This window comes from Pezoporus wallicus, unplaced genomic scaffold (assembly GCF_028554395.1).
Source record: "Pezoporus wallicus isolate ANWC-B61680 ecotype Strahan unplaced genomic scaffold, APGP_CSIRO_Pwel_v1 contig_3181, whole genome shotgun sequence".
NCBI lineage: Eukaryota > Metazoa > Chordata > Aves > Psittaciformes > Psittacidae > Pezoporus > Pezoporus wallicus.
This window is the reverse complement of record NW_026641700.1, coordinates 110,284-135,470: the sequence shown is the minus strand read 5'-3', so window position 1 is coordinate 135,470 and position 25,187 is coordinate 110,284. Positions and strand designations below refer to the sequence as shown.

Sequence of the window (25,187 nt, the reverse complement as noted above, 5' to 3'; positions counted from 1 at the left end):
ATGTTTAAATAAATGTATAATGCGACAATAGGTTTTCTTAGCAGGTACTCTTGATTTCTCCATTGCATCATATCTGGCTTTACGATTGTGTATCTTAAGTATAGGGCAAAATACAGTTTATCCCCAAATATGTAATAAGTTTTCTATTTTAAGGTAACAGCTAAGATTTGCAAAACAATGCTGTGTGTCCGCTAATTATAGGCATCTCTATTTACATGGCCTAACAGGAAGGTGGAGATGTAAAAATAGCAACAAAGAGGCAGTGACATTACTAAGGCAGCTGTATACAGCATTGTTCTCTTGAAGAACATAGACACCATTTAAACAAAGTGGAGTACATAAATAATCAGTCATAATTGAGAAGTAGCTATTGTTAGGAATTATCTTTTAAAAATAGTTCACCTTATTAATGTACAAATAATGGCAGAATGACTTTGTGGGTGTATGTATTTTACATGGACACATACACCAAATGTTAAAAGTAACTTACACAAATCATTGCTATTTATTGAGACACTGGTATTGTTCTGCCTTCAGGAGCTGCATCCATTCAGGAAAGACAGGATAAAGTAAGATAGAGTGCTATAAAACTTCTTACAAAGGAAAGTTTTATGGGTAGATAGAAGAGGCAAGATCAAGGTAGAAGAACACTTTACTTATATGTGTTTATTGAGCATACCCTTCCTACCATCATGTTCCATTAAGAAAAGTGGTAGTTGTAGTAATAAAAATAATAATAGCCACATTGGGGAAGACAGATACAGACACACATATATGACCCTGTATCTTTTGAACTCAAAATCCACTTCTGAGCTTTTGCAGCTTAAATAATAAAAGAAAAAGTAAAAAGAGATTGTATTTGTATTCGGAGCACAAGTGCTATACTATATCTTCACCTCCAGAAATACACCTGTACTACTGAACTTGAAAGCCTGCAGCAGTTCTTGGAAAAACTGTTTGTGAACCAGCCATGTGGTAGTATGTTAAGCTTGCCATCTCCTCCAGCCAAGGAATGCCTCACAAAAACTCTTAGACTGAGAGGATCCAGACCCTATCCCACAGTTAAACTGCACTCTTGAAACCCTTTCTGCCTTGAGAAAAGAAATTCATCAATTGAAATTCTTGTTAAATGTGAGGAAACTTCCTTTCTCCAGATCTCAGCTTCAAGTCTCAAAATAAGAATTCAAAAAGCCTGCTAGTATGGTTTTCCTTTTAAGTCTTTCCATCAAGTAGTTGATGTTCCCTACTAATACGAACTCTCAAATCTACACATAATTTTGTAGTATGAAGATACTTGAAATTTTATATCAATCTAAATCATATGGCATTGTATTAATTTGATGATAACACTCGTCACAAACCCACTCAATGAATTACCCTGTGTCTCATGTGGGTCATATAACATGTATTTTTGCTTCTCTGCTGCCTGTACAGGGACAGGACTGTTCAAAGGACCAATCTGTGAATGTGACTTCTTAAAGAAATCAGCTATAACTTCTACTCAAAGCCCCAAAATGCATTAATATTTGAATGTTAAATCAAAAATATTTGACCATGTAGTTTCACCTACCTAAATGATTTATAACTAGCTAGTTTTAAATCTGAAGGTGTTTGTAGTGAATCTTCAGGTTTTTTTTTCCCCAAAAAAACACCTCTAGAGGCTGCACAAAAGCAACTAGGAAACAAAGAAATATTGGTATCCAGTTCAGTGTGTGTCTCTGTGTGCCTAAATTGCTTTGTAATTGCAATTTAGAGTTTATACTTGAATTTATACTTGAAAACAGTATTAAGTGAAAACATCCTCAGAAAGTAACTCAGTCATCTGCCTTTTCAGGCAGATTATTTTGGTTTTGAGTCTAAAATGCTATTGCTTTACATTTTTCGTTCTCTGCTGCTGAGGAGCAAAACAGTAATTCCCAGCTCCATGATACCGTGGTGTTTGCTGTAGCAATATCACTTCTCCCAACTCTGTCAGGAAACTGTGGAGACGGTGAATTTGAAATCAACAGCATTGCTGCACAATAACAAGGTGTTTTTTCTTGGGAAATGCTAGGTAGTGGGAGTAATCCTTACCTCAGCCAGACCTTCCTGAAATAGAAGGAAAAGGGAGCAGCAGCATTTCTTTTATTGGCATCCTTCATGATTGTTAGATAAGAGGCCAAGTGGTCTCCTTGCAGAGGTCATGTTTATAGAGGTAAGCACTGTGGAGGTCATTGCCTTCCAGCTGTTTCACAGGGTGCCCTTCTGGAGAGGTGAGTGCTTTTTAGGACAGGCTGTTTGTCTTCAGTGGTATTTTGCACTATCCTTTATTTTTACATTAAACAGTGACCATGATGGAGCTGTTGATAGTAGTAACCCCAGTGCATTCCCAGTGAGTACAGCAGCTATAAGGCTGGTGGGTGGCCTGTCTTTCTCCTGACTGACCTGGGACATGCCCATCACACTGTATTCTGCATAAAGGTACTTCCAGCATATAATAAAGCATTATGGGCAAAGATGAGTTAGTGTCTGTGTAGATACAATGATGGGTAGCACTGTGTTAGCAAGGGTACACAAGTTAATATATGCATAGTACACAATAACCTATATGAATGTCTGTGCATGTTCAGATCCTCAGGGAAAATGCAAGCCTTAAGTTAGAAGTTACCGGCATCAGTAAACAGTAGTGTGCTCCTGCATGCAGCCCTCAAACCTTAAAAGTATTTAATGTGGAAAGTGCCCTGGGACAAGGACCAATCTTTATGCTTTGTACACATTTTAATGACCTGTTAATGATCAACCACTACTCTGCCAAGAAAATAGATTTTATGATGATATAATTCAAAACGGTTTCTTCACCATTGTTCGAGATTATTCCGTGTAATCCTACTTTAGAAACAAATGGTATATTGATGTGGCATGTAGTTATCCCATCCTATTCTATTAACGCTTTTGCAATTTACAGTACTTAGTTGTCAGAGTCTCCTGCAGGAAAGTAAGGCAAATTAAAATCAGAAGTTAGTAATGGTGGTGGTAATGGGTCTTGTCAGTGGTCTGTTTAGTCCAATATTCAGTCTCTGATAATGACTAATGCTTCAAACTTAGGAGTGTAAGAGCAACCACATACAGCACGATTCTTCTCTGCTGTAGTTTCCTAGCTGCTAGCAAACTGCATGGTTAGGAATTTGCAGAGCTGAAGGTTACATCTTGGCTATCATGTATATACGTAATATATGCAGAGAAGGCCAGCCTGTCTTCCAGGAATGTATGTGATGTTTCCTGTGGCAACGGATTCTGAGATTTGGTTATGTATTGCGTTTTTTCTTCTTTTGGATTTTTTTTTTTAATACCACTCACTTCTGGTTGTTGTTTTTTTTTTTTTTCTATTTTCTTCCTGAAAATTTAACTGGGTGCTGCTTGTGAATCCTAATCCAGTCCTTTGTTCCCTTCTCCATGCCACCCACATTCTGCAAACTTCTTTCATGACCTCCTTAAGTTTTCAATAGAAAATTGGACTTTTTTCCAACTTTTAACTTTCTTTTCTTTTCTTGGAGGAGCCATTCTCTGAGCTTTGCATAATCCAACTGAATAATTTTAGAAATGGGAGAAAGAAATAAACATAACATACTCAGTGTGTGTGAGTACACCACTGATTTATAAAGTTTTGTGATATGTTCTGTTTGGTGGAGGTTTTTATTATTTTACTCCTTTCCTAACAGTTTCTAATCTTCAATTGTGACATTTTTGATTACATGGAACAAAATTTACAATCCAAACCTGGTTTTATTTATTGTTTACCTCCTGATTATCCACCACCCTACCTCTGGTTATTTTTTTTGGACAATACTGCCTGAGAAACTGTAAGACAGAAATTCTTTTGTAGTGATTTCACAATTTTAATGGGAGATGGGACAGTCTGTGTTTTCCAGAAAACATCTCTTGGGTTTTTATTTAAATTATCTTTTGATCTGTATTACTGGGGTTAGCTCTGGTCTCACACATTCCATGCATTTTTTTCAGGTGAAGCAACCTTTGAGCATTGTAATATGCTGCTGGGATGGACAGTACAGTTTCCTTACTCTCTCCCACCCCTGAGTTACTTTTCTTAGCTGTCAGTTGAAGTGAACCAGAGCACCATATCACAGAAGGCTCCTCATGCATGAGTTTCAGTGTGGTCAGTGGAGGCTGGAGAAGTACATTTGTGATTTATTCATTTTAGTAGGTGATAGACTCATTATAACATGAAATTGGGGTGTGCTACTGCATTTTGCTCAGGGACTATTTGCTTTATGCCTAGGCAGCACTGCAGTGTTGCAGTACCCATTCTGACCAGAAAGTTTCTCACTTGCATGCCCATCACTAACCACCTCTGTCTGCTCTTCCCAATGAGATGTTAAAGTTTCTCGGGCACTCTTGAAAGCTGGCTCTGCCTCTCGGTGTGAATCCTTTCGTAAGTGTACGCTGACACCCTTATTTGTGTGTGCTGAAGCCAGTACATCCTCACTCCATGGCTGATCTGGATAATGAGCATCACTGTCTGAACAGCAGAACTGGTTCAATGCCCAGTTTTTTTAGGTGAAGGTGCTCTTGGACTCTTTCTTGGAAAGCCAGGGTAGATGTGGGAGGACTTCTCTGCTCTGTGGAGCTGTGGGAAAGGCACCAGAGGTCTGTCAGCTGTTGAAGGGCTTGATGTGAATTCTTACTTGAGAACAGGCGTGCTCCCTGTTGAATGGAATGTCTGCCAGTTGGACCTTGACTCATTTCAAGCCTGGGTCAGGTGGTTTTTCTATGGCTTGTAATCAGATTTGGACTAGACTCTTGGAGTGAGTTCAGTCTATAGTGAAGATGTATTTCTGGAGCATATTTTTGACATATGCTGTTCCCAGTAGTTTTCTTTCTTAGGAAATCCATTCTAAAAACGAACTTTCTGGGTGAGACCTCTCAAGTGATGGTTTGTATTGCCAGTATTTCAAGCCCTCACATTTCGTCTGTAGTGAGGGGTACTTGCTGGTGCTTCCATGGAAGTAAGAACATGATAAACTTTTGTTGTGGTTTAAACCCACTCAGCCACACAGTTTCTACTTCCCACCTCTTTCTTTCCTTCTCCCCCCCCAGCTCCTGGAGGGATGGTGAGGAGAATCGAAAGAATGTAACTCCCACAGGTTGAGATAAGAACAGTCCGGTAACTAAGGTATAACACGAATCACTACTGCTGCTACCACCAATAATAACAATGATAAGGGAAATAACAAGGGAAGAGAATACGATACCACCCGCCAAAACGAGCCTGACCGAGAAGAGAGTGCCCTTCCAGGTAACTCTCAGTTACCTCCCCAGACATGATGTGCTGTGGTATAGAATACTTCTTTGGTTAGTTTGGGTCAGGTGTCCTGTCCCTGCTTCCTCCCAGCCTCCCCTCTTCCCTGGCAGAGAATGAGACTCACAAAGTCCTTGGTCAGACTAAAACATTGGTGTTATCAGCTCTGTTCCCAGGCTGAAATTCAAAAACACAGCGCTGCACCAGAGCTGTGAAGGAGAAAAATTGACTGCTACTGCTAAACCCAGGACAACTTTGAAGACTTGTGGGAAGTTTCAACACTGGAATTGGTTGTTTGAAAATAATTCAAAAGGTATTCAGCCAATTTTTAGAAATACTATGAATGTAGAGGAGTGGATTTTGCACAGTTTTATTACAGATAGGCGTGTTTTCAAAGGTAGGAGAGACTTGAGATCTGTAGCTGCTACTCAGCTTGACACTAAGAGTTGTACTGTATAAATGATATGATACTGCATTGGTATGTTTATCATGACCACTGGCATGTTTTTGTGAGCACTGTGGATTATTTAATTTTGCTAGAAAGGCAAAGCCCTGAAAAGTCTCAGCAAAAACACCAGCCTTTCCTTTTATCTGGTGTACAAATTTCCAAAACATACAGAAATCAGAGGAATTTGGTTTTACCCTCAAGTCCAGAGCAGGGCCATGAAGATGAGGGCTATGAAGGCTGGAGCAATTCTGCTACGGAGACAGGCTGAGAGAGCTGAGCTTGTTCAGCCTGGAGAAAAGAAGGCTCAGGGGAGACCTTGGAGCAGCTTCCAATACCTAAACAGAGCCTGCAAGAAATCTGGAGAGGTACTTTTTACAGGGGCCTCTAGTGACAGGACAGGGGGAAATGGCTTTAAACTGACAGAGGGGAGATTTAGATTAGATGTCAGAAAGAAATCTTTACTGTGAGGGTGGTGAGACACTGAAACCGCTCGGAGTAACTGTGACTGCCCTGTCCCTGCCAGTGTTCAAGGCCAGGTAGGACGGGACTTGGAGCAACCTGGTCTAGTGGAAGGTGTCCCTGCCCATGGCAGGGGGTTGGAATTAGATGAGCTTTAAAAGTTCCTTCCAACCCAAACCATTCTGTGTTTCTGTGTAGATCACAAGTTCTCTTATGTGAAACTGACTCACCAGAAGACAGCCCAGATGAATCACAAAGCTTTCCTCCACCTAGGAGCTCTTGACAAAGTAAATGCTTCCAACTGCTGCTGATACCAAATGTTTAGGGAAGAAAAGCGGAGTACTGTGTTGTCAGTAATGAGGAAGGGAACAGTAGTAACTGCCTGATGTTAACTCGTTGTAAGGCTTCGTGTTAAGAAAGTGTTAAAAAAGAGACTGGGAAAGAGAAGCAGTAGGCTAAGGCAGTGTAATGATTACATTATTACAGCATACATTAATGTGGTCCTCAAAATTTCAAAGGCACTTAAGCAAGGATCTTGTATATCTAAAAAATGTAGCTGAAAGGTGGTTTTGGATTTCCTCACCTTTGCATCCTTTACTCACTGTTAATAGAAATTTTATTTAAGTTTGAATCCTTCCAGTTTTAAAAACTAAGGTTTAAAACATGTTTAGCATTTTTTGTCTGATGGCTGAACAAACAAGATTTAAGTGTTTTAGTCTGGATTGTTATTTGATTGATTTATCCAGTACTTGTAGACTTGCACCTTATTTTTCCTCCATGAGCATTAAAATACAATTTTGTAAATAATATGGAAATTTTTTATTATTTTTTTTTCTAGAACAAATACATGTTCCTTATTTTGAGCAGTTTGTGGATAAACCTACATTTGGTGTTGCTGTAGTGCCCAGTCTGGAAGTGAACCTATCACAGTTGCTTTGTGTGGGCCCTCTAACTTAGTATAACCGTTATGAAAGATTTCTGTATATATCTAGCTGCTTTTGAGCATTCCCTTTTAATTTGCAGGGGTTTGGCACTGTGTGCAAATCGCCTCTTTGATGTTTCTGCTGGCATCTGAAGCTGCAAGTGCCCCCTTCGTAAAGCTTTTTCTAACAAAAAAAGCAGTGATTGTGCTCCCTCTAGTGGCAAAAGGTGGAATCATTGTATGTCACTTCATAGGTCGGGTGTTAAGAGAACAAAAGCTCGATGTAAAGACATTATTTAAGTGCAGTGCAAATTCTCCATTTAGACATAGCTGAAAAAAAAAAAAGCAAATAATTCTGTATATGTCAAATATAAGACAGTTAAATCTGCCTGTTCTTACGACTGGTTGTCCTGAACATGTCTTCCAGAAGCAATAGAAGAATGTCCCTTTTCCTTTTTTTTTTTTTTCTCTGTTTTTGATTCACAGTATAAGAGCTTGTGTTTTGGTGTGATCCATGTCATGACAGGTTTGGAGAATGTTTGCTTGTCTTACCAAGTGCTTACAAACACCCAAGGGGTGTTGACTAATCAACATCAAATAAGTGGAGCCCCTGTATTGCTGAACTGCTGGTCTGGCTGCCCTTAGGAATCCTTGCTTCCCCCCTTAGTGCCTGATGAAAAGCATCTCCAACATGTCTTCCAAAGGGCCATGGAAGGTGAGATAAGAAACTAGGGAGCAAGCATGAGAAATGTTCCTGCACTCCCTGCCCACAGGAGACTCCCTGGTTTTCTTTTTGCCTGCAGAAAATAGCCAGTGGAAGAAGATTGAGGTTGAGACATTCACAGGCTGCATGTGCTGCTGCTGAGGCAGCTCCTAACTTGTGATTTAATGTGGAATAATGCTGTGCAATAATTTAGAATGGTCTTTCTTCTAGTTGTAAATCTCCTTTCTTGGGAAGGAGATGCAAGATGTTTTGCTTTCTACTTGCTGGATTCTGTCCATGTTTAAGTGTCTTGAATACAGGAGACAATTGTTGCTGCAAATGCACAACTGTTCTAGTCTCCTTCTACCATAATTTCCATCTGTGCCAGTAGCAACTCTGTATAAATCCTGTAATACTTATGCATAGAAAGAACTAAAACAGTCCTAGGAAGCATCTCTAGGATAAAGAATAGGAAAAGCTTCAGGCAAACATGCCAAATAGTGGGGGAGGGGGGGGGGTGGGGGGTATTGTTGTTTGTTTTATTTATTCATTTATTTATTTCATGAAACTACATGACCCTTGGGGTTTCCTCCCTGTCAGTTCTGCTACAATGAGACTCTTTTTTCCTTTGAAAGGAATTGTGTTGCTGAGTTAACCAGTCAAGATGAATGCTGCAGAATGTGTAACACCAGTGTCACTGAAGAGAGGTCACTACATCTTAGGCTTTTTAAATACAGTTTGCAAGTACAAATTCAGTTCTGCAGTTTTTAAGCTGCTTCAAACAGAAAAAGTGGAAGCACAGATTCAAGCTCACACCTGCTTTCATACCTGCTGATTTGTACCAGTGACAGAAGACAAGATATGTCACATCTGCTAGGCAACAAAGCCTTTATTGGTTTTTAAATGACTAAATAGTCTGATACTTCCGAAGTTCTCAGCACTATGGAAAAATTATGGTGCTTATTTAAGGGTTGGAATGTGCAATTAAGCATCATATTTTAAACCTTCACACTCAATATTATTGGACTTTGCTACAAAGTTATTTCCATTTTTTTGGTATCTGCCAACTGCTGAAGCATGCATTAGTACATTTCACATATTAATGCATTCTAGTAGTGGAGGTACCTGATGAAGCAGGAGCTGCCAGATGATCACAAAACAAACCTCTGAGTTGAAATCAGAGGCTGCAGTAAACAAGGGAAAACTGCTGGCCTTTACTATGTACTGAGTGAAATCCCTGGCTCCCATCTGACTTGAAAAACTGGACCCAGTTGCTGGAACCCTTACAGTCTCAGGACCCAGTGTCCCCTCTCATCAATTACCACATGTATTATTTTCTTTGGTCTTTTTAACTCCTTTTCCTCCCTTAGGCTCGTTTTGACAGGATCATAGTATGATCCTGTAATTCTAAATAAGCCCAGTAGTCTGACATGCTCATAAATTACATACTTAGCTATTAACTAACACACTGTAGCATACCTGGTTATAAAGAGATGCAGGCCTTTCCCACTTACTGCGTGGGGCTTTCTCCCTTGTCTTTCAGCTGATCTGAAGCAGTAAAGGTAGCTGTGTATATGCTGTGCACGCTGAATCACTATGGGCACTCCCCAGGTATTGCAGTTGCTGGTCTTTGCTTTACAGTATCGTATACCTGTCACTCAGTTGCCAGACTCTGTACACTAGATGCTCATGGAAATAGCATTTAAATATAGTCCAGTTATTCCCAGTGGGGAGGTTTGTTATCAAATCAGCAGGAAAAGCAGCATTCTTGGCTCCAGGAGATGGACAAGTGTCATCCAGTTTGTTGAACAGCAAATGTGTAAGGGACAATGAGAATATTACGAGACAGGCTTTTAACAGTGCAGAAGCTATCTCAGTATTTAATATGCTAAGACTACAAGCTTATCGTGAGAGACTTGCCTAGGTGTCTGTGTTCCTTTGTCTCCTTAGGTATTTTGTAAATGCATGGGCTTTAAATCAATTTATTGTATATGTTTATATATGCAATAAAACCATTTGCCATATCATTTAACTACACACAGTGAATCGTTGACCATGAGCTGATCTGGCCTTTTCAGGTCTAATCAAGAAATCTGAAATATTATTTTAGCCTGTCAGCTCCAGTAATATGCAGTAAGAGTATCTGGATGTAACTGAAAATGTCATATGTACTCTAATATGCAAGCCATCAAAGTTATGATGCATATGAACCTAGGAACTGGTTAGGAATATAAATCTGTAACATCCATGGTGCATCACAGTTGTTTAGATAAGTTGTTCTGCCATTGATACAGGCTAGCTAAAAGCATGTAAAAACTTTGTAAAAACGAAGTAATTCTTTGGAATAAGTGTGAGGTGTACAGCCACTTCAATATTAAAATGATCTTGAAAGAGAGGTGATAGCACCAGTTTAGAATATAACTGGAAAAAAAACAGTGACCAGTGAGAGTACCAGTCATCTAGTTACTGTCTTGCTAGCTTCACTGTGTGATAATATAAGATTAGTGGTCTCATGTAACCTCAAATTTTTCCCTTTTTAAGATTTAATCATTTGCTGCTTGGGAAGTTTTTACTCTTTCCAGAAATAATCCATTATATAATCTCTGAGGTGTTCTTATCAATCTTATTGGTGTTGAATTTAGTATTGAGCATTTTTCATAGTCTTTTGCTTTTTTTATGAGAAAGTCTACTTCTATTTTCAAAAGCTTTCTAAAACCCAACCCTGTTGTCAGTAGGTTATGGTGCTTAATGGTGGTTAATTTCTTTGTTTTCTTTGTGTTATCTTCAAAGTTTCTGTGCATGGTATTTTACTCGGTATTCAGATCTAGGATAAATCTGTCTTTAATTACTACTTAGCAAGTGTGAGACAATTATTCATTGGTATAATTTCTGGATGATGAATTTAAACTTGGATTAAAGTGGATGGGCACAATGGAAAGCAACTTTGTATCCTAAGAAAATGGTATTTTGTTAGCTGATTTTATTAATCTATCAAGGTTGTTTCATCCTCAGTTGTTAGACTAAAATTGAGTTGGGTTTTAATCTAATCATGGGGAGTTCATGCAGTTTGGGGCATTATTAACTGAATTGCTGCTATTAGTAAAGGTTGTTGGAACCAGAATTAAAATTAACTATAGGAAGCATTGCTGAACTGATAACTTTGCATTAAATAGTACATACGATTGAACATGTTCAAACAGTCTTTAGTGCTAACCTTGTAGTCTAAGGCATAGGAATCCAGCACATTTTACAACATCCAGTGAAAAACAAATTGGATATAGCCCCTATCATGGGAGAGACTCTTACTTAAGTCAATACGGCAGGTGAAAACTGGCAAAGCAGCTAGGGTTGACGGAATCCCACCGTCATCTGGAAGCATGGAGGCCAAGCACTTCATGCTAAATAACATGAGCTAGTTGTGCACTGTTGGGAACAAGGTAAACTACCATCAGATTTTCGTGACACAATCATCATCACTCTGTATAAGAAAAAAGGTGTAAAGTCAAAACTGCTCAAGCTACCGAGGTATGTAACTCTGCTCTCCATTGCTGGAAAAACCCTTGCAAGAATACTATTGAACAGACTAGTACCCGCTATCGCAGAAGAACTTCTACCTGAAAGTCAGGGTGGTTTCAGAGCTGATAGAAGTACCACAGACATGGTATTTGTTCTCAGACAACTGCAAGAGAAGTGTAGAGAACAGAATACGGGGCTCTATGTAACTTTTGTTGACCTCACCAAAGCTTTTGACACTGTGAGCAGAAAAGGCCTGTGGCTGATATTGGAATGATTAGGTTGTTCCCCAAAATGATTATTCTGTTACATGAGGATCAGTGCAGCCAAGTCAGATATGGCGATGCACTCTCTGAGCCCTTCCCAATAACCAATGGTGTGAAACAAGGTTGCGTTCTTGCACCAGCTTTATTCACAATCTTCTTCAGCATGATGCTCCAAAGGGCTGTGGTACACCTAGACAAACAAAACAGCATTTATATTCGATATCATACCTATGGGAGCCTGTTCAGTCTAAGGCTACTGAAGGCCCACACTAAGACGCTGAATCACCTTGTCTGTGAATGCTTTTTGCTGACACTGCCGTCCTTGTTGCCAACACAGAAGCAGCTCTACAGCGTTTAACAGCTTGCTTTGCAAAGGCAGCTGAGCTTTTTGGGCTGGAAGTCAGCTTGAAGAAGAGTAGTTCCCTACCAACCTGCACCACAAGAAGATTATCATCATCCCCACATTACCACTGGCAAGTCAGAGCTTAAGTCAGTTCAGCAGTTCAGCTATCTGGGAAGCATTATTTCCTCAGATGCCACGATCAACAAAGGGATAGATAACAGAATAGCAAAGGCATATAGAGCCTTCAGAAAACTCCATAAAGAGTCTGGTGCAATAAACACCTGAAGAAAAGTGCAATGATTAGTGTCTATAGAGCCATTGTACTGTCTGCTCTTTTATATGGGTCTGAATCATGGGTTATCCACTGCCATCACCTGCGACTCCTTGAACGCTTTCATCAGCGCTGCCTCCGTACAATTCTGAACATCCATTGGACTGACTATGTGTCAAGTGTTACTGTCCTTGAACAGGCAGGGGTCACCAGTATCGAGGCCATATTGCTGAAATCGCAGCTGCACTGGGCAGGGCACGTCTCTAGGATGGAGGATCACCGCCTCCCTAAGATTGTGGTTTACGGTGAACTTGCCACCGGTAGCCACAAGAGAAGTGCCCCAAGAAGAGATATAAGGACTCTCTGAAGCAATACCTTAGCCTTGGCCATATTGACTACCATCAGTGGTCCACCGTGGCCTCCAATCGGGAGACTTGGAGACACACCATACATAATGCTGTTGTCTCCTTTGAGAACACATGCAGAATTAGTCTTGAGGAGAAAAGACAACGTAGAAAGAATCGCGCCCCCCCTATACCACCCAAGGAGACCTCTTCCGCTGTGGTTTTTGCAACTGGATTTGCCTATCCCGCATTGGCCTTTTTAGTCATCAGCGCGCTTGTAGTAAGCGTGGGTAAAGCCCTTACCAAATCTTCGATCACGAAGTCAAGCCATGATGATGGTGAAATAGTAGTGTGTATTTTAAACTACCCAATTCTGTGATTCTGTAACACTGAAATGTTCTTGTGAGGCAATGCTGCCCTCCGCTGGTATGCTGCGGAACGTAGGATTTTATCCCAGTCAGAACAATTTCTAGGGCTTCCTTTATAAAGAAATTGCTGAATTGGTGAAAATGATGGAAAAGAATGCTCTTAAAAAGACCATTATGTGCCTTCTCTATTACAAGACCAAAGAAAGAGTGGAACAGACAATTGTGCGGTGCTTTTATGTATGCATAGTGCAGGTGTGAGTAAATGTATAAATAATGTACAGGAGTATACTGTAAACACAAGACAACAAATTGAGGGCTGAGTTAAGTTTGGATGGAAATCTGAAGGATGAACTGTTATTGGTTTTAAGGTATAAAAATATCTCTTTCTTTGTATAATTATGATTTTTCTAACTGCTGGACAACTTGCAAAATGCAGAGCTTTTCTTCCTGTTGTATGACCTCTGTTTTATTTGCTCCTCATGCATCTTAATACATTGAAAATCACCTAACACTAGAAAAAACAGGAGAGATCATGTTCAAAATATCTCCTTCATGTGTTTCTTTGCCTTAGATGTGAACAGATTGCCAGATTCAGGATCAGAAAGGGAGCTTTTTTCCCCAGAGCGCTTTGCTTAGCTCAAGTGTGAGTTCTTGTCTACTACTTAGGATCAGTTCACTTGAGAGGTGTTTTAAGAACAGTGAAATATAATGACATTACCAACCCGACCTGCTGTGGTCCAGCAGGATGTTACAGTAGTGGTAGCTGTTGATATTTATTGATACGAGATCCTAGTGTAATATTTACTACTATAATAGTAGTAACTAGTCCTAGTCTCCTAGGACTATAGTAGGTCCTAGGAGTTGTTTTGTGTCTGTGGACCTTGTCAGTCCACAGAGCAGGCATGAACCATTTTGAATGAGACCCCAGCTACTCCAGTTACCTGTGACTGTGGCAGATGGGACCTGAAGATCCCAGTAGTCCTTCATAGGCTTCTGTTTCTAAAGTGACTTCACTGACTGCAAAATAGTATTTACCTTTATGCACGTAAGCTAGTAAGCTATAATAAGCCATCTTTTTTAGAACTAGCTGTAAAACTGTTGCAAATATGGCTCCATCGCAGTTAAAGGTGAGCTAAATCAATTCCCAGTTAGAATTAAACTTAGCTAGAGGTATTAAAGATAACAGGAAGGGATTCTACAAGTACATAGCAAATAAAAAACAGACTAGGGAGAATGTAGGCCCCCTCAGGAAGCTCTCAGAACTGGCTACACAGGATTTGGAGAAGGCTGAGGTTCTGAATGACTTCTTTGCCTCGGTCTTCACTGGCAAGGCTCTGACCAAACCACCCAAGTCTTGGAAGGCAGATGCAGGGACTGTGAGAATGAAGACCTCGGGCCCACTGTAGGAGAGGATCTGGTTCGAGAGCATCTTAAAAATCTGAATGTGCACAAGTCCATGGGTCCTGATGAAATCCATCTGCAGGTCCTGAAGGAGCTGGTGAATGAAGTTGTGAAGCCGCTGGCCATCATATTTGAGAAATTGTGGCAGTCAGGTGAAGTTCCTGATGACTGGAAAAAGGGAAATATAACCCCCATTTTCAAGAAGGGGAAAATGGATGACCTGGGTAATTACAGACCAGTCAGTCTCACCTCTGTGCCTGGCAAAATCTTGGAGCAGATTCTCCTGGAAGGCATGCTAAGGCACATGAAAATCAACAAGGTGCTTGGTGACAGCCAGCATGGCTTCACTAAGGGGAAATCCTGCCTGACCAATTTGGTGGCCTTCTATGATGGGGCTACGGAACTGATGGACAGGGGTAGAGCAGCTGATGTCATCTACCTGGACTTGTCAAAAATGTTCGACACTGTCCCCCATGACATCCTTGTCTCTAAATTGGAGAGACAAGAATTTGATGGATGGACCACTTGGTGGATAAAGAACTGGCTGGATGGCCGCATGCAAACAGTTGTGGTCAATGGCTCAATGTCCAGCTGGAGACCAGTAACAAGTGGTGTCCCTCAGGGATCGGTGTTGGGACTGGTGTTGTTCAACATCTTTGTCGCTGACATGGACAGTGGGATTGAGTGCACCCTCAGCAAGTTTGCGGATGACACCAAGCTGTGTGGTTCGGTTGATAACCTGGAGGGAAGGAATGCCATCCAGAGGGACTTTGACACGCTTGTGAGGTGGGCTGATGCCAACCTCATGAAGTTTAACCATGTCAAGTGCAAGGTCCTACACCTGGGTTGGGGCAATCCCAGGCACAGCTACAGGTTGGGCAGAGAAGAGATTCAGAGCAGCCCTGCAGAGAAGGACTTGGGGGTGTTGATTGATGAGAAACTTTAACATGAGCCGGCTTCAGTGTGCACTTGCAGCCCAGAAAGCCAACCGTATCCTGGGCTGCATCAAAAGGAGTGTGACCAGCAGGTCAAAGGAGGTGATCCTGTTCCTCTACTCTGCTCTTGTGAGACCTCACCTGGAGTATTGTGTGCAGTTCTGGTGTCCTCAACATAAAAAGGACATGGAACTGTTGGAATAAGTCCAGAGAAGGGCCACGAGGATGATCAGGGGACTGGAGCACCTCCCATATGAAGATAGGCTGAGAAAGTTGGGGCTGTTCAGCCTGGAGAAGAGAAGGCTGCGTGGAGACCTCATAGCAGCCTTCCCGTATCTGAAGGGGGCCTATAGGGATGCTGGAGAGGGACTCTTCATTAGAAACTGTAGTGATAGGACAAGGGGTAACGGGTTAAAACTTAAACAGGGGAAGTTTAGATTGGATATAAGAAGGAAATTCTTTCCTGTTAGGGTGGTGAGGCACTGGAATGGGTTGCCCAGGGAGGTTGCGAATGCTCCATCCCTGGCAGTGTTCAAGACCAGGTTGGACAAGGCCTTGGGTGATATGATTTAGCATAAGGTGTCCCTGCCCATGGCAGAGGGGTTGGAACTAGATGATCTTAAGGTCCTTTCCAACCCTAACTATTCTATGATTCTGTAGCACTGGGACACCTCATTCTGCCTTTCACTTTGTGACACCCTGCCACAGCAAATTCAGTTTTATATGATTTTCTTTTTTGTTAGATTAGTATTCTCCTAGTGTAGCATCCCAGCTCAGGTCATCAAGTAGTTATGTGAATGGCAGTAGTGTTGTTCCTTGACCTAGAACAAATGTACAAGGTCCAAGACTGTAACAGTTTCCTTTCTTCTTCATAACTTTTGCAGGTACTGGGGCTTCTGGTGTGGACCTTGATTGCTGGAACAGAATACTTTCTATATCCAGCCTTCGGCTGGGTGATGTTTGTAGCTGTGTTTTACTGGGTTCTCACAGTCTTCTTTCTGATCATCTACATGACAATGACCTACACCAGGATTCCCCAGGTGCCATGGACCACGGTGGTAAATACACCCCTTCTTTGTTGATTCAGGTTTGCTTCATTATGAAGAGACTAAAATATTAATGCATTCTATGGGTGTAGTTATCCAACTGTACTTGTGCTTTTTACAGAATTTTCCCTAATTACTGTGCGGCTGCATACGTGCAATGTTTAACCTTCATACTACCCAGACACTTTTAGAACGCTTTTCCTATGATGTTTCACGTTTTTTTTCAGTGGTTGGTGCAGTTACTTGATTTTTAATGATGTATGCGTGACTGATACTTATGCACAGTGGCTTTTTTTCATCCCTGTAGTGATTACATCCCGTGAAAAATAAGTCTGTTCCTGCCTCTGAGCTAACAGACCTAGCCATATGTTTTAAACAGCAGAAATCCCTATTTGAATCAACACCATGAATTGGAAGTGGGACCCTGGCTTTTAAAACAGTAAAAGCAAAGGTGGTTCAGAGGTGACAACAGTCTGAGAATCCATATATGGTCTATTGTGAAAATGGTGCTGAAAATTAGTGTTATATATATAAACGTTAAATATGTGTTACATAATCATTTGCTTTGAGCTCAAGACTTAATGCAAGTCAGATAAACAGCTAATGTAATTACAGAAAAATTTCTCATGCACTTAAAATTCAGATCCAGTTTTTCTGGATGGATCAAACCTGGCTAGCTGCACTTCTCAATGGTATATTTTTACATGATTTTCATAACAGGCTGGTGTTCAGGGTAATAGATCCTAAAAGTCATTGTCATCTCAGTCAGCTGGCTGTTTGGGACTCATCCAAAAATTACTATAAATTTTAGCTGTGCATTTGTGTGATACAGTGAGATGATGTTATCTGTTTTCTTTGCTTTTTTTTTTCATACTAGCTAAAGATTATTGACTAGAATTCTGTTATTTTTGGTGATATTTGATTGTTGTATTGCAAACAGCTTGTTATCAACTGCATTTTGTACATGACCAAAATGGAATACTCTTTTCTTTTAGTCTTCCCATTTGCTGCTGTAATAAATAGCCAGCTATAGCAATTACTAATAAGAACAACTAAGTTTATGTTTAGATAGCTTCTCTGTTTTCAAGTTTCATGACCAGCAATTGCCATTAAGGCTATAACACTGCTATAGAAATGTTGGATTATTTCGATTACAGCAATTATGTGTCTGGGTACATTTGAAGGTGTGGGTTGGTTGGTTTTTCCCCATTGCATTAAATGTAAGTAAAGTACATTCAGAAGGAAAGCATCTTTGTATCCACTTGGATATAGTTTTAGTCATTGCCCCTATTTCGTCAGTTTAACACTAACTGTTTCAGACAGCATGTGCACATCAGTAAGTTGCCCCTGATCTGTGTAGTGGACAAGCTGGAGTATTTGATTTGTTTCTACCTCATATTGAGTGTATTTCTTGCTCTGAGTTCCAGACATACTGTAGATAAGCTCACGTAAGTATAGATCTAAAAGGTAATCTCCTTTTATAGAAAAGGGTAATATGAAGAGAGAATAAATGCAAAATAAATAAAGGATGCTTGCATTCCAGCTTGTTTTCCCCTAAGGTAAAATTTAAAGGCTGTTGGGAACAGCCTTTGAATTTGACCTCTGCCATTCCTGGCTGGCCAAGAGAGAGGCTGGGTCTCTTTTCAGAGAGATGCTGTTAATGTCTTCAGTCAAGACAGCATGATATACACCTATCTGAGCGAGTGAGATTATGTCCATCTTATCCCATTCTCTGAAGTATCCTGAATTTCAGGCTCTGCTACTTATTGCTCTGCCTCCTTAGGCAACAGTTAGTTCAAATGATGCCTATTGTATGTAGTATCTGAAATTACATCTGGACTTCTCTCTCATAAATTCACTTTTTGCAGCTCAAGCACATTACCAGATTGCTTAAGATGCAGTTACTTTTACTGCAAATTAACCCAAAGGATGTGCTTCAAAACTGACTCTCCTTAATAGTGCATGTTCTTTGCTAAAAGAATCAATGCAACCTTTTAAAATATCGTCAACTTGAACTTAAGAAGCAGATGGTAATTTAGCATGAACCATTTGGTTTGAGTAATATATTGGCAGTAAAGGCCCAATCAGCTTGCACTGCATTCCATCTTCCCCAACAGTGTTATTTCCCAGAGCAGCACTTCTCAAAAATTATGTGCTTTTTTTCTCTTCTATATGACAAGATATTGCAGTAATTTACAGGGGCAGAGCAGTTGACGTCATCTACCTGGACTTGTCAAAAATGTTCGACACTGTCCCACATGACATCCTTGTCTCTAAATTGGAGAGGCATCAACTTGATAGGTGGACCACTCGATGCATAAAGAACTGGCTGGATGGCTGCATGCAAAAAGTTGTGGTCAATGGCCCAATGTCCAGCTGGAGACCAGTAACGAGTGGTGTCCCTCAGAGATCGGTGTTGGCACCGGTCTTGTTCAACATCTTTGTTGGTGACATGGACAGTGGGATTGAGTGCGCCCTCAGCAAGTTTGCCAATGACACCAAGCTGTGTGGTTCGGTTGATACACTGAAGGGAAGAAATGCCATCCAGAGGGACTTTGACACGCTTGTGAGGTGGGCTGATGGCAGCCTCATGAAGTTTAACCATGTCAAGTGCAAGGGCCTACACCTGGGTCAGGCACAGCTACAGGCTGGGCAGAGAAGAGATTCAGAGCAGCCCTGTGGAGAAGTATTTGAGGGTGTTGGTCGATGAGAAACTTAACATAAGCTGTCAGTGTGAGCTCGCAGCCCAGAACTGTATCCTGGGCTGCATCAAAAGGAGCGTGACCAGTGATCAGGAGGTGATCCTGACTCTCTGCTCTTGTGACACCTCACTTGGAGCGTTGTGTACAGTTCTGGTGTCCTCAACATAAAAAGGACATGGAACTGTTGGAACAAGTCCAGAGGAGGGCCACGAGGATGATCAGGGGACTGGAGCACCTCCCATACAAAGATAGGCTGAGGAAGTTGGGGCTGTTCAGCCTGGAGAAGAGAAGGCTGCATGGAGACCCCATAGCAGCCTTCCCGTATCTGAAGGGGGCCTATAAGGATGCTGGGGAGGGACTCTTCATTAGGGACTGTAGTGATAGGACAAGGGGTAACGGGTTAGAACTTAAACAGGGGATGTTTAGATTTCATATAAGGAGGAAGTCCTTTACTGTGAGGGTGATGAGGCACTGGAATAGGTTGCCCGAGGAAGTTATGAATGCTCCGTCCCTGGCAGTGTTCAGGGCCAGGCTGGACAGAGTCTTGGATGACATAGTTTAGTGTGAGGTGTCCCTGCCCACAGCAGGGGGGTTGGAACTAGATGATCTTAAGATCCTTTCCAGCCCTAAATATTCTATGATTCTGTGAATTTGTAGCTTTCCAGGGTATTTGAGTCTTTTTGGAATGGGAAATCTAAAAAACCACCACAACAAATACTCTAGGCAACCAAATTAGGAGTTTGAAAATCAGTGCTTTACAGAAATTCACCTGAACCTGCCAATTGCTGATACCTTATCCTAAAATTGACAGTTTGTTTTATTACTGCAGTGCCCAGATAAAATAAGAGGCCAGATCTGTGGATAGAGATAGTACCTTTTTTTAGATCAACTGATAAAGGTGAGATAAACCCCCTCACTTATAAATGTGTAAATCAAATCTCAAGTGCCAAGCCTTGGACTCCATCTAAGTGCTTCCCTGCAGAAGAGTGGATAAGTGGCTCTTTTCCAAATGCCCTTAAGTTGCCAGGACTTAGGAGCCACAGGGTAACAGGCATGTCCTTCAGCCTGCTCTGAAAACTGTAAGAAGGCTTTTTGCATGGGGAATCTCACATAGCCAGTGGTGACCTGAAGACTGATGTGTGGAAAGATGACAGCACAGCATGCTGCTCCCTGGAGGGGCCTGCAGTTGAGGAAGCATGTTTGGGGAATAGCTTCCCTTCAGGAAGGTTTGAGCCCTGTGTGTCACAGGAGATTGCAGCAGTGAGCCACACTCCACCAAGTCTGAAGTAAACTCTGCCAGAATCAAATGTCCTGGAGGTGGATGTGAGGTGCTTCCATACCAGACACTTCAAGCTGTTGATCAGTGCTTTGGGTCACTGTGGGAACTGCCCCCTTCTGAATTTCTTTTTTTAAGATTCTAACAAGAATTGGTGACTAGTGAAGTCAATAGGGAATAACTGGCATATATTCCTAGTACCCACTGCGTCACACCATGGAAGTTAATAAGTGGAGCTGAATTAGTATGGTAGCATTTAGAGACAGCCAAGGAAACAGTTAAGGGTTAATGATATATGTGTGACACTGTGGAGTGCATACATGGGGCCAAAAGCTGAAGGGAGCAGATCACATACGTCACTAGGACCTGGTATAATTGAGTTACCAATTCTTGCAGTTGTAACTAGGTGCAAAGTATGTCACAAGTATTCCATTTAAACATGGTTCCAGTGAGCTAAAAGTATGGTCAAATTCATATGTATTAGGTAAGCAGCAGGGTGGAGTTTTAGGGGATTTCTTTTTTTTGTAAGAATGAACTTCCTTTAGCCATGGCCAAGTAGTGAGTAAAGGACAAAGTATTAAAATAACATACTTTAAAAAAACCCTCATGCCTTCTTATCTGTCTTTCATCTTCTTAGGCTTCAATTCTCTCTTCCTTTCCTGTTCTCTCTGACATGCAAAACCAGAACAAACTGGTTTTGTTTGTTGGCTGTACTGTTACCCGAGATCAACATTATCGGCTTTGCTTCTTTCTTAGTAATCAACATAGGTACCCTGCAACATTAACTGCTCCTTGGAAGAGAAGATGCATCATCTGCCCTGGATGGGTTTTGCTGACCCATATAGTCTATTCAGACTGTTCTGCTTGGATTTACCTGTTTCTTTCTCCCCTCTAAATCAGGCAGAAGGGAAAGGTACTGAACTGTGTGAGAATATGACTGGAAAACAATTACACCCTCTTTATCTCCTTCAGAGTGGAAAAAAGATTTGGAAGCTTTACAAATATTCTTCACATGCCACAAGTTACTGATTCCTACAGTGTATCTTTGCATAGATTAAAAATGTAAACAAATTCACTTTTGTTTCTCATGAAAGGTCATATTCTTACTGCCCAACACTTAGATTGTGATAACCAAACTGTGTCCTTATTTTCACTTTTGGAAAACAAAAAAACACACCAGCTTTAAAACTTTTCTGGATTTAATGTGATGGAGAGAACTGTTTGTCTGAAAGGTGCCTTAATGTTTATGGATCCTCAAGATAAGCAGTTAGTTTTTAATCTTACAGATAGGAACTTGGAGGAAGGTAAAAATAGTTATGAATCACATTTCTTGTGTATACTACATGTATGCATTATATTTTAGGGGAGAATTGTATAATGTTGGTATAGGAAATGGTATCAAATGCATGTGTCTATTAATTATGTCATTTGATTTTTCAACAGGGTCTGTGTTTTAACGGAAGTGCCTTCATTTTGTATCTCATTGCTGCCATTGTAGATGCATCTTCAGTTACCAAGGAACTGGAGAGTCACAATTACAACAGCTGGGCAGCTTCTTCAGTGAGTTCATTTTTTGTTTAAATCAATTCTATATCCAGTAAAGTTGTATCAAAAGGTGCTCACTGGAAGTGTGGGTTGAAATGTGCGTGTCCTGGATTTGGAAAATCTGCAGACTGATACAGGAGCTCACACACAAAACCTATAGGTAGCTGTAATTTAGTTCATGGTTTTTGGCTGTGACTGGAAATTCCACCAAGACATGACAGATCAGAAAAGGCTGTAATGTTTTTATGATCATACTGCTTTTCCCCTCCCTTGCCCCCTTTTGTTACTAGTTCTCTGACAGAGGTTACAGCCTGCACGTCAGAGTAACTGAAACAGACTATATAAGCACCAAGTCACTTAAGTGCACTTGGACAACTTCAAAAGCAGTTTAAACTGACTCAGCTAACTCTGCATGCATGTGGGTAAGATCGATTCAGCTTTTGTGGGCTAAGCCATATATACAGTGCCTTTGGGAAGGTCCCGAACTGGTATTGCTGTTTCTACAGTGATCTTCCTGTTACCGCCTCATCCTTTGATAGTCTTTCTTCTGAGTTGGGTGAGCAGTGCCTGAAAAATCATGTAACTTCCCAGTGTGGATGTAAATCATTAATTAGTCTTACTACTTAGATTTGGAAATCCAAAGCAGTCAGTCAAAGGGAGTGAAGAAAAAAAAACCCACCCTTGTCACTTGCTGAGTAGGGGAGCACATTCTCTAGCCAAGTTAAGGGAGTTGTAAAAGAACTTTTTGCACGTTGTGGCAACAGTGTCAAATTCAATTGTAAACAGTAATTCTGAATTACAGCTACTTTGCTGACTGTCCATGCTTCTGCAGTTGTCCTCTCTGGACTATTCACAAATCCTGTCTTCTCTCTGAAGCTGATTGTATGTGGCCATGAGCACAGAGACTTGAAGAACACCTGCTGTGTTATTTTCTTGGGCATGTAGTAACTACATCCCTGTCATCTTAGAGGTGTTCAGGGTCTTCTCCCATTGACAGTTTGTAACTATTGGTCTGTTACTCAGCCACTGCTGTTGACAGGAACTTGTTTGCTGCTAGATAAGCTTCCATGCTGATTTAGGTTTTATGCAAAATGCATGGATGCTCAGTGTCTCATGGGATGCTTGGAATCTCTTCTAATACCTCCTAGTAGTGCTTATCTGATGCAATGTCTAAATAAACTATTAAATGCAGATTCCTGATTTCTAAACACATTAAGAGTTTCATGGGTAGACATGTGTGAGAATTTAGCAAATCCTCTATCCCCAACAGTCATTCTGTTAAAGATTTTAGATGGAGCTTTTATTTCATTAAAAAAAAAAAAAAATATTGGAGAAGGTGACTGCTACAAATTTCTATTGCAATAAGATTTCACATCATCATCTACAGGTTTTGGTGCCACAGATTAAATTTACATTAAACAAGACTCACCAAGAGCCTGCTGCTTGAGGTCTTAGATTTGCTGCCTGTATGCATGCTTAGTGGTGCCCTGCTCTCAGAGCTGAAGTGCCCACCCAGACCAATGATGGTATATTAGCAAGAAACACTGGTAGAATCATAAAATATTTTTAGGCTGGAAGAAAGCTCTGGAGGTTGTCTGGTCCAATTCTCCCTCCTTTAAAGCAGGGCTAACTCATATCAGGCTGTCGTAGCCTTGTCCACTTGAGTTTTGAGTATTTCCAAGGATGGCTCTTTCACAGTGCCTCTGAGCCTCTGTTGCCATGTCTGATTACTCTCACTGTGATTTCCTCCCTGCCTAATACCTTCTTGAAATGTCCCTTCTTGTAACTTATGCTTTTCTCTCTCATCCTATTATTTCTCACCTCTAAGAACAGTAGCATTAATTCTATTTGCAGTGTCAGCTTTATTTGGTTCAGTTACCAGCACAAAATATTCTGGGCTTATCATAAGACCATTTTGAACATGGTCTATTTTGAACAACATGTAGTGATTAACAGGAACTTAACCACTGGCACTGAACTGGGCTTTATCAGTACCACTGAAATAGTTCACAGCATATTTTGCACATATGCTGCCACCAATACTGTGTAGTTTTAATCTTTAAACATAAAATAAATCTAGCCTTCTACAGAAGGCTTATTCTGTAACCAATTTCTGACAAAGTAGTAATATCTCAAGTGATTGCTGTCACCAGTGCTTGCTCTGAGGAATACTTCAGTCACCAGTAGAGGACCTCTGGAATTGGTAACCTAATTGGTACTGCTGTTTGAGAACATGTCTGGGCCTGCATTTGAATCCACATTTTGCTGAGGAAACCAACCTGTTTTGACGCAGTGTGCCATACTGAGGTACAGGTGGGCTGTAGGCAATTCCTGGAACATAGCAGCAGTGCAGGAGTATTAGCTTGAGTTAATACTGTCCCATGGACTAACCATCAGTCTTTACCAGCAAGTGATGTTAAAAGCAGCAAATTTAGGATTGGTGGGAGTCCGATCTATAAGATCCATATTGAGGCAGTATAATGTGGAGATATGAGTTGAAATATGCCATATTCTGACTGCTTCTAGGCCCATATTTCTGTGTATAATATAATCTTGATTACATAGTGTGGCTGTGATGGCCACACAAGTACAAGAAGGTGGAAAAGTGCCATTTACTGAGCCTGTTTTCTCCTTTTTCCAAATCCATATCTATTTCTTTTTTTTCTTTTTTTTTTCTTGTTCTTTAATAGAAATGACAGTGCTCTCAAATATATATTTTTTCCTAATACGTATTTTTTTTTCCCTTCTCTCTACAGTTCTTTGCCTTTGTGGTTACCTCCTGCTATGCTGGAAATACATATTTTAGCTTTATATCTTGGCAATCACGAACTTTGCAGTAACTATTTTGTTACAATGAAATCTGTAGTATAAAATATCCTGAGGATTACACTCTTGGCAAAAGCTTGGAAGAGGGATGAGGTCTTTTTGAACATTTCTGTTAGAATTGACACTATATTCTTTGAGATTAAATGATTATTTATAGTACAATACCATCTTTACATCTAACACTGTACTACATAGTAAAATTTCTTACTGCTTCTTCTAAAATTAACACCATATTTTTCTAGACATTGTATAGATGTTGTTACTAAACCTTTAATAAATCTTACTGGAAGAATGTGCCAATTTTTTAAATGTAACTTTTTAAATGTTACAGATATACTTTTGAGATGTAATGCTACAGATTGAAACTAAGATGGATACTGTCTTGTTATTATGTATAAAAAGTGACACTGTGCAGGAAAAATACCACCCAAAACTTTTAAAATAAATAATAAATGACCCAACTGTGCATGTTTTGTAACCTGGGAGTAGAAGGCTTTTTTAAATTCTTTTTCATAGTGAAATA

At 40.5% G+C, this 25,187-nt stretch overlaps 1 protein-coding gene across 1 annotated transcript in view; it reads left to right on the top strand.

Annotated features, from left to right (window-relative positions):
- CMTM8 (CKLF like MARVEL transmembrane domain containing 8) overlaps positions 1–24,960 on the top strand; it is a 41,978-nt gene extending 17,018 nt beyond the window's left edge. Inside the window, exons 2-4 of the mRNA XM_057424991.1 lie at positions 16,154–16,327; positions 21,737–21,853; positions 24,595–24,960. Of these exons, the coding sequence (XP_057280974.1) occupies positions 16,154–16,327; positions 21,737–21,853; positions 24,595–24,678 (375 nt within the window). The 3' untranslated portion in view covers positions 24,679–24,960. The remainder of the gene's footprint in view (positions 1–16,153; positions 16,328–21,736; positions 21,854–24,594) is intronic.
- The last annotated feature ends 227 nt before the right edge of the window (positions 24,961–25,187 follow it).